Consider the following 19,747-nt stretch of genomic DNA (forward strand, 5'->3'; position numbering starts at 1 on the left):
CTGCCGAAAGGTGGAAGGGAAAGGACGGGGCGAGACGCAATTAAAATGTATGAGGTGCGACGTAGAAAAAGAGAGCGTGCCGAAATGAAAGTCTCGATCGCGCGTCCTCGATCGAGATCGGGATCGTGATTTTTCCTGGATGGAAGATCGGGACGGATCGCTCTCTTTGACGGTACACGTCTGATCCGTATCGGCAGGTGCGGCACGCGTCTTTTTGCTCGCCGATCGAAAATTCTGCTTCCTCAAGGTCTCGCTTCCTGAACGAAACTTCTCTTTGTGCTGTGTGCTCGCGCAGAACGCTTCGGCCATCCGACCACACGTTTAAGAACTCGTAATGTTTCGCGGGAGAAAGATTTTACGGGTTTCGCGTTACTCGGAAACGCGAAAGCGTCTTCCGTGAAAATTAAAACGCATTAATTTCTAGGATCTCTTGGAGAAAATATCTTCCGGAAATTCCAAAATTTCATTCACGAGGAGCGGGGCCGGTGAGGGGAGGGAGCTTGAAACTTGCGGAACACCGCTTCTTAATATTTATTTAAGCGATTCGTATCTGTTGCATCTATTAAAATGAAATATGTAGCAAATCGTAACGCCTTTATAAGCATTACGTTAATTCATTATACGCGCTCTGCCAACGTAATATCATTGAGCAACGACCGAGTTGTAAGATACCTACTACATTTGCACATAATGGCGAATTGTTAACCTTATGGGTTTGCACATGCGTAAATGCGGTGAGTTAATTGCTAAAATCACTTTAAATAATTTGATAAATAACTAATGAGAAGTCGTAAATAGGCCACTTACGAAAAGCAACGTTAAGATCATCCAGTATGCAGTACGGATATACCCTGTAAACGAATATATTAAAAATTATTTACAAACAAATATACATATAAATTTTATATATTAATAAGTAAATGTGTGAAATACGACCGTATATGATATGCAAAATTCTATGTATTTTTAAATATATAAAATTATTCATATATATCATAATAAAGATATTAAATTTGAAATGTATTCAAAATTAGCAACAATCTTTCTTTTATGTAAAAATGAATTTACAATAGTATCCACGTGTGATTTTGCAACACGCAAGTAACGCATGACCACTATATTCGGAACGTTGCGTTAATTTCAACGATTCCTTTAAACGCGAAGAATTTTCACTCGCGTTTTCAGCGAGAAATTTTCCCCATATCTATGTGGGCGCTTTATTAACGCAACGGCCGGGGAACAAAAGCCCTTTTCCTTGGAATTCGAGATAATCTCCGGCACGCCCGGCGACCCTATATTTGTCTATTAGCATAAGCGCATATACGGGTATGACTGTATGACCTTAATTCCCCATTAAACGACGTCTGCAATTAGCGCCGGCCAACTTGCCGTTTTTCCTTCGAGCGTATACGCGCGCGCGTGGGCCGAAAGCATCGATCTCCCAGCGATTTCTAGTGTACCGATTAGGTGGAGCAGCTATTATGACGAGCCGCGATTTCTCGTGCTGAGATAATTACGCGTGTAATTATATAAGATTTGCGTGTATGGAAAATTGCTTCATCGTGAGGAAATTCATCTTCAAGTTGTCGAAAGAGTGAAAATAAGGAGGAGCCTGTTATATCATCAAATTAAAGAATTATCGAATTAAAGAAATACGCATGTTGGAAAGAAAAAAGTAAAAGAGGGAAAAGAAAAAAGTAAGTAGATAAATATCAGAGACTTAAAATGGATTAACGTTTTTTATTAATTTTAAAATATTCGTAATTAACATTTTTTTTTTAATGGACCGCGAGTGATTTATTGATATTGCGAGAGATGTCGACGTTGTAAAATATTAAACCTATTCAAGGGGTGTCGGAATCGTTGTTGCGTGTGAAATGTTGTGTGCCTTTTGAATTGAATTCGACTGTGTATTCAGAATAGAAACGCACAAGACAGGGTGCCCGACGGGTCGCCGTAATAGCCGTCGTGGCTGTAGACCGCGGGCTTGTAAATCTGCGAATGATCGAACGCGACGGGTGTCGCGGAAGCTATGTGATTGTAAGCCGCGAAATGCGTGGCCCTCGCTCGGGCCACTTCCGGCGTGTCTACCACGCGACCCTGAAAACAAAAGGAAGAAAACAATAAAGAAAGCGGCATATTAATATCCACCTTTTAACGTCTACGGCCTTCCTCTTCGATACGATGTTATTAAATTATCTTCCAATTAATTACTGTAATTTCCACTTACTAATTGAAAAATGTATAAAATTTATTTTCAAAGGTTTGCGAAATTTCAAGTATGTAAATTATAGTGAATAATACTTCTTTATTGTTAATATTCAAAATCTAAAATTAACACCTGAAATCAAGTAAAGCGTAACTACAAGAAATGTGAAGAAAAGTGGAAGAAGGATTTTATATTATTATTATGATTATCTATTATTAAAAAAGCTCAAAGAAGAAAAATCAATCAAATAAAATAAAAAGGTTTAGTGCCATAAATAGGTATTCGTGTCGATGTATTTAATACGAATTAATATTCACAGGCGTCTCGGTCCGTAATCAGACCATCTTCAGTGTAATTTACGAAAGGAACGGTAATTAAAAATTATATAAGCACGCAAAGACGCATTACACGCAGCCTATATTCTAATGCAATCTTATAAAGTTATAAAGATCTCCCGATTCTCCTTATCGATACGTGTTTCTCGACCGTTATATAATGACAGTTTACAACGTGTCTTATTATAAAGAACATTTGAACCATTTTTATTACTGCTTTCACTTTTTAATTTTTGATATGTTCGCACGCGGGGAATTTGATCTACGTTTTATATGATTGCGTTAGAATATAGACCGCGAATAATGCACTTTGCGTGCTTATATAAGTTTTAATTGCATGTTTCTTTGTTTTAATTACATGTGTTCTTTTGTAAATTACACCGGTCTGAATACAGAACCGAGACGCTTGCGAATGTTAATTCGTTGATCATCATTATTAAATTATAGTTCAAATCTTCAAGAACTCGAAGAAACTGATCTAAACCGAGTACACTTTTAGGATTATTATTTTCGCATATTTTTGAAACTGTGCACCGCATCGAACTTAATTGTTCACTCAACTGAATGGGATAAAAATCTTACGTCGCGATCAAAGGGGCAGGTGGCCCGTGATATCCGTATCCGTTGTGGTACATTTGATGACCGACCAATACGGGTTTGACGTATCCGTGATAGTCCTCATTTTCCGCGTAGGAAGCCACACCGTGCGGAACTCTCGCGGCAGCTTCCGCCACGGCGGCGAGATGCGTCGCTTTGGCATGCGCCACTTCCGGCGTGTTTCTGACTCTGCCATCGTGGCCTATGGGCGCCGGTGGTCCGTGGTATTGATAATGCGTCGGCATAGCCAAAGTTATGCAGACAACGGTGGCGATTAAGAAGATCTATGAACATAAAAACGATTAATGTGTGTGTGTGTGTGTGTGTGTGTGTGAAGACAGCATTTTTCGATATTTCAGCAAAATGATTTTTGGATACAAATTTCGTGGTTTTGCGATTCTTATTGCAGATTTTATCGCAATTCCGACAGTTTGTTTAATCGTTAATGATAATAATTTATTGATACTTGCTCAATAATTTCTTGATTGACTGCTAAAAATGGTTGTAATCCAACAAAATCACTTACTTCATTACACTTACTTCATTCAAGGACTTCATTATTACGTTCAAGTCTGAATAGAAGTGTCACCGTTTTCTAACCATCGAGAGCAAATTGCTCGGTTTATATACAATCGGTGATATAATCTTACCTAACAGTGTCACCCCACCAATGGTGAACACCGTTCGGCAAATATTCGTACAACTGATCGTTCGATTTTTACGAAATTGCGTCAAAATTCTCGATATTTTCGCATCAATGGTGCGAGACTATATTACGGAAATAAATATAATGTTGTATTAACAGCGGTCTAATAAAAAATAATCTTAATTAAATAACAGTGTTAATGAAACAAATATGTTTTAATAAAATGTCATTAAACTCTTGTTTCAATTGGAAGATAATTGTTGTTAGCTAACGTTGTTGATACAACATCTCTTTTTCCGTGCGGGAATGTGCAATTTAATCACAATTGTTTAGATCAACAATCCAAGCGGCGCCCGTGTAATTTCATTTCGTTGATCGAATCATTAATCTTTCGTTAGATTTCGCAACAAAGGATCAGATATATTTAATTGTATCTGATGTAATTATAATCGGCACTCTTATTGTTCTCCAAGTAAACCGCGATGGCTCATTAAACAATTAGACGCAGTGCTTTTACGTGGCGGAATTTAATTCGCAGTGCAAGATAATCGCGAATCACGTTACGGGCTATTAGGGAACCTGTATTTTGTTATACGATATTTATTAATTGTAGTCAGGAGAATGTCAATGTCGACGAGTAATTTCAATATTAAAGGGGACTAATGGGTTTTTTTCCTCGTGGACAATTAAATTGACAGCGTTTAATCTTTACGTTAGATTCGTTAATAAACGCGATGTCGAAGAACTTGCGATTAATCGCTCGTCTCGATAATCTTCCTGATTTATGTCGGGGCTGCAATCTTGAATCTTTCCTCGCGGAGCCGTTCGCTCGGCAATCGGGATGCCGACGAGATGCAGAATCGATCGGATACGTTCCCATCGGCGCTGACACTTTTTTGCCGAGCCCAATTGTACAACATCGCTCATAGAACGTTCGCGTTTTGGCGCAATCATAATTCCGTTCTTGCGGGCATTCCAAGCCGCCCCTCTATCCCTCCCCCTTTTCACCCTTTCTCGCTCCTTCTCTCTGCTTCTCTCCCTCTATCCCATCTGTATCTCTCACTTTTTGTTTCCAACTTTTTCTCGTTCTTTCTCTCTGTCTACCGCGATTTTTCGATCTCTCTTTTTATCGCGCAAAATGATCGCCCCGATGTGTCTCCACTTCGCCTTTCAAGCGAAATGAACCAAACACGAAAAACCGCCTCTTTCGCGTTTTTGTTATCTGAAAATCAAGGCGGCCCCATGTTCTTGTCAATCAAAACGTTCCGCGTTTACGCTATAATATTTAGTACAGCACGTCTGTACTAGTTGCCCGCGTATCGTTCGCCGGCTATATAAAGTCTACGTGGCCTGACCGTACAAACAGAGATTCGCCTGATCTCGAATAGACGCGCGCAAGTATGAAGTCCCTTGTAAGTACACGGATATTCTATCCAGATCCTTCTTATTTTCACAATTCTTTATTAACAAAAGTGTTATATTAATTATTATATTTAAAAAAATTATCATTTTTTAATAATAAACCCTTTTAGTATTAAAAAAGACAATAATATGAAAAAATTTAGATTGAGACAACATTCTGTACTAAGTTTATTAAAATTAAATTTTCTCGCGCAATGAAAAGACTGCTTTCACATCTGAATACAATTTTTGCTTATTTTGCTTGTAAATTTTTTTGCAGCGTACACCAAGAGACTTTTTATAACTATTGTTATCGCTGTCTTCCATAGTTTCCTCCTTTTATCTCAGGATTCTTTCTCAGGATCTTTTATCACAGATAAATCTCTTCGTTCTTTCAGATTGTCCTATCGTGCCTCACGCTGTCGACGCTGACTCTGCCGACGCATCACGAGCCTAAGCTGTATCACGTGGGACATTACTCTTACCACGGACCACCAGCCCGAAAGTTTGTAAGCTAATGTATAAAAAGAAAAATGTGCGTACGTATGCGTGTGTGCATGCGCGTGTGTGTAGATGTGTGAATCGAAAATTTTTTATCTTGTTGGAAAGCTCCCACTGTGTAGTCCTGACAAAAATCACTGCTATATATACAGTAAAAAACACGCGAGAAACATTTAGCTTTTCATTATGTCGTCAAATTCATATAAACGTGTGAAAAAATGGCAATATATGCAGCAGAAAAAAAAATCAAAATCAGTACCAAGTGATAATGAGTGCAATGATGAACCGAATGATGGTGAGATAAACAGAACACCAAATGTTGAAAGTGAGGTTAGGATTGAGTTTGGGCAACGTGAGTTGAATATCAGTAGGCAATCTTTAAGTTTTCAAGATTTAGAAACTCCATCAAAAATCAATTTTGATCCAAATTCAATAATCAGCGATTGTGACATGATCAGTGATCATGATATTATTGTCTCTACTGATTCGTCAATTGTTAATGAACCATCTCACAGTGAGATATTTTACAAGCTCTGGAAGACCTTACGCAAATTAGAAAAAATGAGGAATCATACTCAGGAGCAAAAAACTTTTTAAAACAGATAAAAAATTTTCACTTTATCTGCAGTTTGGTAGTATGGAATAACATCTTAGAGGAAATTGATAATGTAAATGTTCTTCTACAGAAAAAAACTATTACAGTTTCGATCGCTAGCAAACTTATTGAAAGTCTGAAAAATATTATAAGCACAATAAGAAATGAGAAGTTTCCAAACTTTCTACGGGAAAGTATAGATTTGGCCAAGTCATTAGATATAGATCCTGTATTTAAGGAGAGTCGGAAAAGAAAAACAAAAAAACAATTTAATTATGAAGCTTCTGATGAAAGTGCCAATTTGAATGAGAATGCGAAATTTCGTGTTGCTTACTTGGAAGCTATTGATACAATAATCGAGCAACTTAACTGGAGATTTGAGAAACTTCGGAAAATATCTGAAGATTTTGAATTTCTTTCTGGCTTAAATATAGTATCAATGGACGAAAATATTTTGAGCAAATTTTGTATGGGCCTGGTTGATAAATATGCTGCTGACTTGAACGGGCCGGAGTTTTTGAGTGAAGTACTGAGTGCGAAAAAATTGTTTCCGCCTTTAAACAAAAATTTTAAACAAATGGACCACTTAGAAATCCTTCAATTAATTCATGATTTTGACTTGACACCTAATTACAAAAATATGGAGACAGCATACTTAACTATCCCAGTCACCTCCGCATCAGCGGAAAGATCCTTCAGCAAACTTAAATTGGTGAAAAATTACTTAAGATCTGCAATGGGCCAAGAGAGATTAAGCAATTTAAGTATACTTGCAATTGAATACGAAATAACGCAACTGTTAGATTTGGAAAAAATAATTGATAATTTTGCTTCCTTAAAAGCTAGGAAAGTAAAGTTGACGTAATTATTTTCTAATTTTAAGTTATATTTTTGTAATTGTTTAAACAGAGAAGTTTATTTTATCAACAAATTTTATTTTTGTGATTGTCCAAACGGAGAGAGAAAAGTTTTATTTTATTAACAAATTTTATTTTTGTAATTGTCCAAACAATTTTATTATATTAACAAGTTTTATTCTATTAACTCCAGACTTAAATTTTATTGTATTAAAATACAACTTTATTTTATCAACTAAAGACTAATTGTAAAAAAAATACTTTTAATAAAGAAGAAGCTTTATTGTTCTAATTTATGAGTTGATTTAGTTTTATTATAATAATATAAATACCTAACAATATTTATGTATGTTACATATTTATTAGAACTGAAAAAGTATTCATTATTTATTTCAAATTCCACAAAGAATATTACCTATACAAAAGGCGGACTTATAAAACTACACGGCATTCGGGCATTTTGTATCAGTCAAATTTTTGTTTTTTAACCGCGGAAAGGGCGCCAAACTCATGCTATGCCCCGGGCGCAGTTTTCTTTTCGCACGGCCCTGACCATCTGTGCTAATTGGAACAAAGCAAAAAATTCGTGACTGGGCACTACGTAATCGAACTAATGTAACGCTCACTGCAGTGACCGATTTGCTGAACGTATTAAGAAGTATAGGCCACATGTCATTGCCGAAGACTGCCGAGACTTTATTGGGGACAATGCATTGCAGGACACTTCAGGAAATGCCAGGCATCAACAATATTGTTGGAGAGTATACATATTTAGGCATCAAAAAAGGCCTTATACGTATTATTTCCCCGAATGTATACACTGAAGAACATATTTCTCTCTTAATACATGTTGACGGAATGCAAATTTACCACAACTCTCCGAAACAAGTTTGGCCTATTGCTGTCAAAGTTTATCATCCAAATTATATTGCTAAACCTTTTGTAGCAGCAATTTATTGCGGAGATTCTAAACCTCTTTCTGCTGAAAATTATTTTTCTGATTTTGTAGAAGAAGCAAATGACTTGATTGAAAATGGAATAGAATTACACGGAAAAAAATACTCAATTGAAATAATGACCATAGTAGCTGATTCTCCTGCCAGAGCATTTTTGAAGTTATTGGTATACGATCTCGAGACATTCACGACATCTATTGGTCGAATTAGTTTTAGTTATTTTTAATTAGCGTTAGCGTCGCTACAATCGCGTTTAGTTTTTTTTTTAGCTAGCGCCCCTTCTCTACTTCTTCTTGCGAACCTTCGCCTGATAACGTACGCTGTACTCTTGTGAAGAATATAATATTTAACTAAAGTACGTCTGTCCAGTTTATTTCTCTCGCAATAGGGCACGCTATATCCAACAGAAGTGTTGTAAAGCACCTGGAACATTTTATGCCTGTGAAAGATGTACAACAAAAAGGCATATCAGTAGAAATTGAAAGATCCAAAAAACGAGTGTATCCTCAAACTGATGCTGAATTGCGCACGCGACAATCATTTGAAGAAATACTTCAACGCGAGCATCACCATGAAGATTGTAATTCACCGATAGTTTTGATGAAGAATATTGATCCAATCAAGCAGGTAGTTCTAGAAGTAATGCATTTATTTTATTTGAATAATATGAAATGGCTATTAGATAAGTGGACATCAAGAAATGAAGCAACACGCATGAAATTGGCTGATTTTAAACGTCTTCAAACTATAATGACACAATTGGCTAATGATATTCCGCGTGAATTTCAGAGGAAGAAATTTGATGTGCACCATATTTGTCGATGGAAGGCATTACAGTTTAAGTTTATGCTCAATTATTGTGGAGCTGTAGTATTGAAAAATATCCTGCCAAGTCATTATTATCGTCATTTTTTGCTCCTCGTGTTTGCAAGTCGCATCTTGAACAATAAAGAACTCATTGCGGATTCAACTAATTATGCCAATGACTTGCTGAAAAAATTTTTTGATCTGTAATTACCTTCTCTGTATGGAATAGATAGCCAAGTTTTGAGTTGGCATAATATTATTCACGTTGCTGATGATGCCAAGCATTTTAAAATACCACTGAATGATCTTTCGGGTTTTTGGGGCGAAAGTTACATAGGTTTATTCAAAAAACTCATTAAATCAACGAATAAACCACTTATACACAAATTGTGAACCGACTTGATGAGCTAGAATCTAGTGAACGGATAATAATTGAAAAAAAATACTTATGTAGTGATTGGATCATCTCCAAGAATCCTGAAATAATTTTTTTTCGTAACAAAGAATATGTAACAGCAAGCCAAATCAACATACGTGGTATTACTCTAAAAACTAGGCATCCAGATAATACTGTGCAGTTACATAGTGGTAAAGTCTTTACTATCTCAAAAATATTAATCGAAGTAGGAACACCAAAATATTTCAATAATCTTGACAATATCTATATTATGGGACAGGAAGAATGTGACACAGGAGAAGTTTTTGATTTTCCAGATTCTTCAATAAATGCGGGAATAACTTTAGTCAACGAATTTTCAACTACAATAAAATACGAGGTTGCAACAAACATCAAATACAAATGTGCTTTGTTACATGTCGAAGGAAAAAAATATTCATTTACTCTTCTTCATGAATAAACTGTACTAGTGCCGCTACTAAAGAGAAGACCGAGGGGGGATGTCATTGCGGGAAAACTAGCTTAACATGTAGCTAGAGTGATAATTCAACAATCATAGTTAATAATTAATTTTACGGTAAAATTAATGTAAACGATTTTCCGCGGCCCCACGATGAGTTCGAATTTGCCGCTAAATTTCCCGAGACGCCGGCGCTACAGCCGACGCACCGCAACCAATGAGAAGACAGGCCCGCGGACAGGCCAATGAGAGACTCTGCACTTACGCAAGAAGAAGGAAGAAGGCGGGAACGGTTGTTGAGCTACGAGCACGCGACCCTCCCGACCGGTATATTGCATCGAAAGTATTCGGGTGAATAAAAGGCACTTATTGTGATTGCGAGCGATCGAGCGATTGAGTACGCGTGGTAACGACTCACGACATTGCACAATTCTACTCTTGCAGATTCGCGCGGCGCGACGCGGCGTGGTCGCACGTCGCACGTTGTATGTACAAGTGTATCTCGATTCTCGCGTCGTTGCTTCATCTCTGTCCCTCGGTCCCGCGATTGAGTTGTTATATCGTGTTCCCGTGAGCAGAGTTGCTTACATTAATAATAGTTAATACCCGTCAATATAATTTGTGTATGTGGTAAATAGACATTAAATAGCTTTTATAATTATAACGTAAACCTAACCTCAGGGATTCGTGCACGCCAATTATTTACATATATATAGAGGGAAAGAAAGGCGGCTCGCTCGCGTGGAACCCGGAAGGAGCGTGCAAGCGGTCCGGCGACGGGATTATATTGAAAGAGATCGAGAGCGAGAGAGCGTGAGTCACGCGACAACGTCGGCGACGGCAGGACGACGGGAGTGTACTATCTCTCGTCCTGTCACCGCTCCTTTCCCGTTTGTTTATCTATCGATTTCGCTCGTGTATCAGAAAGCGCCGGTAGCCAGCCACCCGGTGGCTCATCGCTCCAATAGGAAGTGGCCTTGCCCGCCTCGCCTCACGTTCGGAGACGTTCTCAAGTCACCAAAAATGGCAAATTCATCCTTGGATCCACGAAATCCCAAAGAACCGTATGCAATAGTTCAATTCGATGACATAGACGAGGAGGGAAAATTATGCATCGATTTAGTATTAAAAAAGTGGTTCATAACGCGTGGCAATAAAAACATGTGCAAATATCCACCTGAAGCTCAGTACCATTTACGAGATCAATTTCTTGAAGAGTTCAGAACGCCAGAAAAATTGTGGCCCTGCGTTCCCTACACATTCATTGTTGGTGCAGGTAAATCTTGCTTAATTAATCATGCTTTTTTATTTCTTTGTTCAATAAACAGATATAAAAAATGCAATTTGTCTTTTATTGCTAGAAAACGTGGCACAGGGTCATAGACGATTACAAAGAGCACACTTTACCAAAGATTGTCAAACCACTGATATGGAAGGCGAAAAATCTGCTAAAGCACCACCACTATTATCTAAGTCTCAGATTAGTGAAACTCTTCATGACAGTCTCCCAATGCGTTCTAACTCTGCACTTCAAAGGAAAAATACACCCACGGGTAATTTCTTCTTATGATGCAAATAAATTTTAATTACAAACTTTTTATTTGAAAATCATAAACAAATATGTACTTATTAATTAAATTTTCTTTAGGCACACGATCAAAGTCAGAGTCACGATTCAGCAGAATAAACGTAATTGCAAGTGATTCTGACAGTGAACATGAGGAGCATAGATCCACTTATTCCTCACATTTATCACCATTGAGAAAGTCGCACAATACTGATAAGGCATATCAGACAAAGCAATCTTCATCAAATTCTAAGAAGATTAATGGTAAAATTTATTTAGAGCTTCTCACTATTTTTCACATAATAAATCATGAATTTAATTAATTCCAATTTATGTAACAATAATGAAAAATAACATACATTTTTGTATTGATAGCAAGCAATCCAAGGAAGCAATTATTTAAAAGCATAGAGTCAAAACAGAGTGAAGATGACAGTACGTTAAATGTATTAACTCCTAATAAAAGACCGACATCAATGTCGCAACAGTTACTAACACCATCAATGAAAGAAAAATCCAAAGGAGGTGAAAAAGTATCCAATGGTAAGAAACAAAATTAAAAGTCCACTTTTGAATAATTCTTAACATATTTTTTTGAAAATCTAGAATTGTCGACTGCTGATAATATCGAACCATTCCAAGACTTAAAAAACTATATTGAGAAGAAAATTGAAAATCTAAGAGAAAGAATTGGATACGATTTAAGGATAAAGATAAATGAGTTGAAAAATACGATCATTGGTGCGGATTTGACTTCTGCAGCTGGACCTAATTTAACTTCAACCGCACCCCGCGCGAGCACCGCGCCTTGATCCAGAACCGGCATAGCCTATCTACTCACGTAAACGCCGTTGTATGGCCCAAGACTGGTGGCCCAAGGTTTGGCCGAAGCTTGTAGCCAGTGTTGGGCCGATGTTATCATCCCGTCATACAACCAAAACTGGGCCAGTCGAGGCTAAGAAACGGCGCCCAAGATTGGCAACCTGGGTGCCCAGGCTTGGACCAAAGCTGGCCCGTTTTCGAATTCCTACGCGAGGCGGCTGCCAAAGCGGCGCCGCTTCACGTTGGATATTATGCGGGCGGAGGTCACGACGGGGGATACGCCGGCGGATTTGACGGCGGATTCGACGGGGGATATCCCGCGGGCGGAAGTTACATCGCTTACGCCGACGGACATCACGGCGGGTACCAGAGCAAGTACCACGGTCCACCGGCACCGCTCGGCAAGGACGGACGAGTCGTAGATACGCCGGAAGTGGCCCACGCCAAGATCGCGCATCTGTCCACCCACGCCGAGGAGTTGGCCAAGCATCTGCCGTACGCGTATTCCTATCCGCACTTCTCATGATGAACACCTTGTCGAGGGAATACACCACGGAAGGACCATTAACTCTCATTGCTTTCATCTTCAAAGAATTGTGTCGACGCGCATCTTGTTACGCTCGCGTTGGCGGATGTGCATCTCGAGCAACATAAATATTATTTCATACACGCTATAAATGTAACGACACGAAAATAACAAATACAATACAACGTGTGAGTAAATAACAAATATAATGTGTAAATAAATAACAAATAAAATATAACGTGTGAGTAAATGACATTCATTGATTTCCCTCTCGTACAAATCGAAGGTATCTCCGTAAGATTCGTTATTGCTTTCAAATAATTATTAATTTCGTAACGTAATAATTTTGAATAGAAAATTACGGAAATTAATTATATACTCGATTTTTGTATTTTTTGATGTTTTGATATTTCCATGCATTTCTGCCTTTTGAATAATATTTATACAGCAGAGTGCAAATGTTTTGTTTCACGCGGTTAGAGTGCATAAGAATTTTTTCTCGCGGTTCTGCGGTGAGAAGTGCTGACGACGAGCCGAGCTCAATTATGGTTCAGAAGCACGAGTTCGGTTGCCGATCGTGCGTATCGATCACTCACGATCGACTGCTACTCCGCAATTCCTTTCAGATAAAACGTACCAATAAGGCTTGATCGATGAACTGGCCAAGCGGTCGGTTGCGACACCGCTATCTCCGTTTTAGTAATTCAAACAACTATTGTTATCGTCATCCGGTGACATACTATTGTGATTGATACGACACGTGCGGATAAATAATCCCCGTAAACTGCGGGGCATATAGTGGGTGTAACTCGTTGCGTGATCGTGGCCTAAAGATAATGGCACGTGTGAGATACAATCGTAAATCGGTCTCGCGGGCTGTTATCTGTTGCTTTCAATAAAATGCTAATGAAAATTTACTGAAAACTTCACCCATAGTACCCATAATAATTGATCGTATATCGTATATTTGTGCAAATAAAACGGAACTCATTTCTCATGCTTTTAATTCTCAAAGAAACACTGTTAACCCATTGGCTGTGTAAGAGAATTTTACTATTTGGGCCAAAAGTGTGTTGAAAAAAAAGTTCATCGGATTATTATGAAACTTGATACCCTTATGTTTGTTGGGTCTCTGAATCCGAATATGTCAGATTTACAAAATTCAAAATGGCTGGTCCAATATGGCGGATCAAAATTACAAAAAATAGACGGAATTTTATTATGATTTTGAATTTTGAAAATCTGACTTTATATTCGAATTCAGAAACCCAAAAAACATAAGGGTACCAAATTTCATAAAAATCAGACCTTTTTTTGTAATTTTGATCCGCCATATTGGATCCGCCATTTTGAATTTTTTACATCTGACTTCGGATTCGTAATCAGCGACCCCAGAAACCCCCGAGTAACAAGTTTCAAGCAAATTAGAAAGTTTTACTTTGTTTTTTTCTACGTTGCGGCTATAGCCGTCATACACAGTCAACGGGTTAAATATTAAAAAATAAAATTTAAGCCAATACCTAAATTAAATAACATTTTGTTATTTTTAACTACCATATTATGTGTCAAAATATATTATTTTAACAAAATAGTATTATTTTAATAGATATAGTTAAATTAATTGTTTTATTTTATTATTAATTAAAATGTTTTAATTAATTTAACAATATATTGAGTAAGAGCAGTGGCGACCTATAAGAATGGTTAAAAATGACTCAAATTGAGTATAATTTGGCACTACGAATTTAACAGTGAAAAATTTTTAGAAGAAAAGCAAAGAAAAATTTGGATAGCACACAGAGGGAAATGTTTCTTTAGATTTAATAAATTTTCTTAAATCTAAAGAATTGTATGCATAAATTTCTTTAAGATTTAAGAAAATTTATTAAATCTAAAGAACTTTTCTCTCTGTGCATAATATATTTAATCGAGAAATTAAATATGGACGAAATAGTAATTGAGTGAGAATCTCGGACATTCTTTGCAAAGTGACTTTTGTAACTTCTCGATTTAATTCCTGGCACCGCGTTTGAAGAGGCAACGATGCTGGGAATGGAAAAATCATTGATCTCGCGGCATCAGCGAGATCACTTTGGCGAAAGCCGGCGACTTAAATGACTGCGAACTGCATCCGCGGATGACGCGCATAGCGGCGCAGCATCTAGCCGAGGTGTGCATATTTTACTCGCGACACGAGGTCACGGGACACGCGCATACGGGTGCCATTGTTAACGCACGGCGTAAATGTTACGGGGCACGGCGTGGTGTGCGGTTAAGGAGAACGTTTTTCCTGGGTGTGGTTGTTACCCCGCGAGTCGATCGCGCCAAGTCAGGCGGGGTACGGGCAGCCACAGCACGCCCGATCGAGACGCTCGTACCCCTATAAATTGCACCACGCACGTTGATGGCGGCTGTAATGCGGATCTAAACGTGCGTGCCCGACAACCGCACAGTGTCTTGCCGAGAGATCTGAGGGCGACGGGATACCTTTGGAATACGCAGGGTGATCGCCGCGATGATGATCAGATACGTCGTGAGTATACGCTGGCAAAATCGGGGAAAGGTGCTGCGAGGCGACGACGTGCCCGAAATTCCAGATCGATTTTCCCGCACTTGTCATCTTGATTAATATTGAATTCTCCTATGAAATTAATATTAGTTTACTTTCTAAATCTTATTAACTCTGAGGCCTGTTAATGTCAATCATTAGTCAATCGTTTGTCACTAATCCTTCATGTAACTCTCCAGACAACAATGCCCAAAATCGAGACATAAGACATCTTTAAGATGTCTCAGAGACGTCTTATGTCCCGATTTTGAACATTGTGTTATTTGAGTCGTTACTAAGCTTAATCAATGTCATTCTCTTCCTTTCCATATCGTGCAAAGGAGAGGACTGTTCTTCCAACATAGTTTCTAATTTTGTACGCTTGCTTCTTATAAATCTAAAATGGATGTTAATAATAAGAAACAATAACGAAAAGATTGGATGATAAGATTCATTATATTGTAGATCCTCTTCTTCGCAATGTCGAGTGCTATTCTGGCGGCTCCACAGTGGTACGGGCCCCATGCTTCCCTGGCACCTTTGGGCCCCGACGGTCGCGTGGTAGACACACCGGAAGTTGCGCAATTGAAGGCTGCCCATTTAAGCGCTCTATATAGCGGAGGCTAACGCATGTGCACCGAAGGGACCGGGAGCTATCGGCGCTTACGTCGGGCCCAGCGGATACGCTCCAAGCGCATACGCTCCAAGTGGATACGCTCCCAAAAATTACATTTCGCATTACAGGTTTGTTTCAAACACGCGTTTCTATCCAAAATCGGACCTCTCTGGCATCTCCATGCGTTCTTTTATTCAAACGCAACTAGATTAGACTTAATTTAAAAAGGATTATCTTCTTCAAAATTTTATTTTATTTAAATTTCGTTCATCTAACGAGAGCCGACCTAGCTAAACTTAACCCTAGCTAGCCATACTTATTTTAGAATCATCTTTATATTAATTCGCCGCACTCGGGTCCATGAGACCGCTCGACTTTGTCAAGCATTGTCATTTTCATTTTAATTAATATTTTTAAGCTTAATTGTAACATAGGAATTGGAAATACAGAGTCTGAATAAGATGTTTATGCTAATATCAGATCAAGAAAATAGTTTGAGTTTATAAACTGAACTTATTATAAGAAAACTGAAAAATTACGTTATTTATGTAAAAACCGGAAAATCGAAAAACGTGCAAAGCGGTCCACTGGACCGGAATGTGGCGAGCTAGGATTAACTCTCTAAAATCGTCCGAATACATCACGTTGCAGCGGACCACCGGCACCGCTGGGCCCGGACGGCCGCGTAGTCGACACGCCCGAGGTTCAGCAAGCCAAGGCCGTACATTTCTCTCTCTACAATGCGGAAGCGCGGCGCGTGTATCATCGCATATTTTGAGAGTTTTAATTGTGTATTAAGGAGTTAACTCTAGAGAACACATATGAATTTTCTCATGAAAGGCCAAGCGGGGTAATAAATTACTCTAAACTTGTACCGCGTGTATAATGTTTCTATTTGTTGTTAGAAAACTTTGTAATAGATAATTTTGTTTGCTTTTTAATAGGGAAGACGATAGTAGTCATCAGTTTCTGGTAGTAAAAAAAAAACAGTAAAAAAATTTTGAAAAACAAATTGGTCGCCTCTCGGGCCCTTAAGTCAGGGCTGTAATTTGAATTTCGCGTGGGGTAACATATTACCCCACATGTGTTCTCTAGGGTTAATATAGTGTAATATAATAGTAATAGCATAATATAGTATAAGAAACTAAATATAGCGCGCGTAGCGCGCATTTGTGATGTCTAGTAATATATAAAAAGAAAAGAAATAAGCATATACATTTGAAGAAAAGCGGACTGCCGATTGTAATCGGTGGAGATGGTGAAAATCTTCTTCACGGGGTGAACCGCTTATATTAAATTACTGAACTTTATTTGAATTCTTACATTAAAAATATGTGTATAGTCTGTACGGAAAAATTTTAAATTTAACCTTCTATTGTAATTACAAGTCGGTCAAAATAAAATGGCCTAAAATGATAAGACTGTACAAACAAATGTTTAAACAATTATATCTGCTCTTCTCTATTGTGGTTTTTTGTTGTTATATTTTTGCATAGAAACACCATTAAAATAAAAAGTATGCGTGACGCTTTTTTCTTATTTTTAATATCTATTATCAGGCTTAAATTATTCCAATTTACAGTTATTATATGTATATTTTTACAATGCATTGTTACTAATGTCCGACCAAACCTTCGGCTTCAGCTTCGGCTTTAATCACTTTCGGCTATTTTCGGCCACCTTCGACCAAAAATTATACCTTCGGCAAAACAGTCGGCTTTGGTCAAAATCAGTCGGAAGGTTTTGCCGAAGCCGAAGGTTGATCTACATAGGCGCGCGGACGTGGCAAGGAAGTGTGGGTGATTTTTAGTCTAGTATTCTAGTTTTAATATCAGATTTTTTAATAACTTTTAACTTAGTACGTGCCGTATACGCGTTCAATAATTTCCGAGTGTGTTAAGTGTTTGTCGGAATTAACGTACCGCGCGAATCGCTCGCTCGAGACGGAGATACCGGAGGCGGAGACGGCGAGGCGAAATCGGCGACGGGCGAAGGTACGTACGACAATTGCGAACAATTTACTTTTGCCGTGACATTCGCGGGCGATAATCGTGGTGCTCGTCTCGCCATATTTATAAATTTGAATGCAGCATTTCATTTATCGCGTGTCGCGCTTTGAACGCAGTGCCGGAATTGTCTCCGATGTGATTTATCTCCGATTCTCTCCGGGATAATGAGGGCTGAGTGATACTCTGTCGTACCGAGTGATTCGAATAACGGAACGCCGCGATGTATCGCCCGTTTCGCGAATATGCGTCATATTCTCGTGCATCTCGCGTCGCGTAAATTGGCGGTCGGCAGTCACGATTCTCCGTCGCGCAAATTAATAACGCAGTTTCGCTTTCGCGAGATTTACGAGTTCGATACCGTACTGCGCGTGCTGTATTTAATTTCAATAGCGTTATCTTTGATTAATCAACGGCGCGTCTGCGTGTCTTTATCAATCGTCCGCTCGATTTGCGTAGTGTCGCGGCAAGTTGCCGACATCTTAGAACATTTCGTCGTCATTGAAGTAACGCGATGATCGAACGCAGAACGACTCGGGACGATTTTTATTATTATTCTAATTGTTTTATTAATTTATTTAATGAAAAAGAAGACAATTATTAATTATGTTGCAATTTTATTTTAATTCTTTGTAGCCTGTCTATCCATATTTATATATCGATAACTTGATTTTATAATAAGTGCTTTTATATTACATAGTATAAAGTACTTCCTTCCCCACGGGTACGACCTTGGCGAGGTGGGAAGGCCCAGTACCCAGTACGAGGATTTTACCCAAGCAAAATTCTTGTTCTGCTTGGATAAAAATCTAAAGACGGGGAAGCTAACGTACCCTCGTCCGCCGATTTAATTGAATAAACGAACCGCAGCCGGTTCGTCGCGTTTGCTTCGGGAGTGCCGTTCAAGTAATCGGACTAAAGGACTTTTTCAAACGGGAGTGCCGTATACAGTATCGCGCGAGAAAGACTTTTACTGAAATTAGTCCGCGCGCGATTGTAGTTTATTATCCGCGAGTGTTTCTCGCGAGTGTCCTGTGCGGTGAGAGGAGGAAGCGGAGGAGGAGGTCCGAGAGAGACATCGGGCACCGACGGAGCAACCTTGGGGTAAGTATCATCTCTTATGCCCATTTCTACCAATGTAGATTAACTTTAATCGCGGTTTAACTTACTAAGTATCTTTTTCTAACTCTTAGAACTAGGGAAAGATGACAGGTAAGTTAAACCAAGATTAAAATTAATCTGCGTTGATAGAAATGGACATTAGCTACATAAAATTAATAATTCGTTTCCCTTTATTCGAATTATTTTATTTCGATAAGTTAAAAGTAATTAAAGACAGAGAAATTATCTAAAATTTTATTCTTGTAACGATCTTTTTCAGTAAATAACTAATTATATATTGCTAAATATCTCATTAAAAGACGAATTAGAGACGCTAAAAATTATCTTTTGAAATGTTAATTATTTTGAGCATTTTTTAAATTTGAATCTTATTTGTATGTTACAGTATCATCGTAGCTACGTGGCTGCATAACTCCGTCCGATGCGCATCGAGTTGGTGAGTAAAAAAAATTTTTTTTTATTGTTTTATATCATTTACGTATATCTATATCTACGGTTCGATCTCTATCAAGAGCTAATATTTCATTGTCAGTTGAAGTAACACGCAGTCCATTGCAAGGAAAATAAAATTTAAATGTTTATAGAATGCAAAAATAAAGACGCTCGATATTTTCTTATTTTTTTACTTCTTTTCAAGTCTATTTTTGGATTAATATCATTAGAATAAAAATTATAGCGTTATATGTATAAAGTAGAAATGGATTTATTATCAACACGCTCGATATTTTTTCGACGAGGAAATTCGGGACTTCGGGATGTAATAAAGGTGCGAAATATTA

The 19,747-nt window shown here is 38.1% G+C and overlaps 1 protein-coding gene across 2 annotated transcripts; it reads left to right on the forward strand.

The window, feature by feature from the left end:
- Positions 1-10,059: 10,059 nt before the first annotated feature.
- LOC139813389 (uncharacterized) lies at positions 10,060-12,915 on the forward strand. 2 transcript variants are annotated; one of them, XM_071778889.1, is made up of 6 exons: positions 10,064-10,574; positions 10,686-11,037; positions 11,123-11,314; positions 11,410-11,592; positions 11,704-11,871; positions 11,935-12,914. In XM_071778889.1, the coding sequence occupies exons 2-6, from the start codon at positions 10,785-10,787 to the stop codon at positions 12,138-12,140; spliced, it is 1,002 nt and encodes a 333-aa protein (XP_071634990.1). In that variant the 5' UTR covers positions 10,064-10,574; positions 10,686-10,784; the 3' UTR covers positions 12,141-12,914. The 2 variants fall into 2 exon arrangements, with proteins under 2 accessions (XP_071634991.1, XP_071634990.1); XM_071778890.1 differs by having other exon boundaries at positions 10,060-11,037; positions 11,704-11,853; positions 11,935-12,915.
- Positions 12,916-19,747: the final 6,832 nt, after the last annotated feature.

Source organism: Temnothorax longispinosus, chromosome 5, assembly GCF_030848805.1.
Source record: "Temnothorax longispinosus isolate EJ_2023e chromosome 5, Tlon_JGU_v1, whole genome shotgun sequence".
Lineage (NCBI taxonomy): Eukaryota > Metazoa > Arthropoda > Insecta > Hymenoptera > Formicidae > Temnothorax > Temnothorax longispinosus.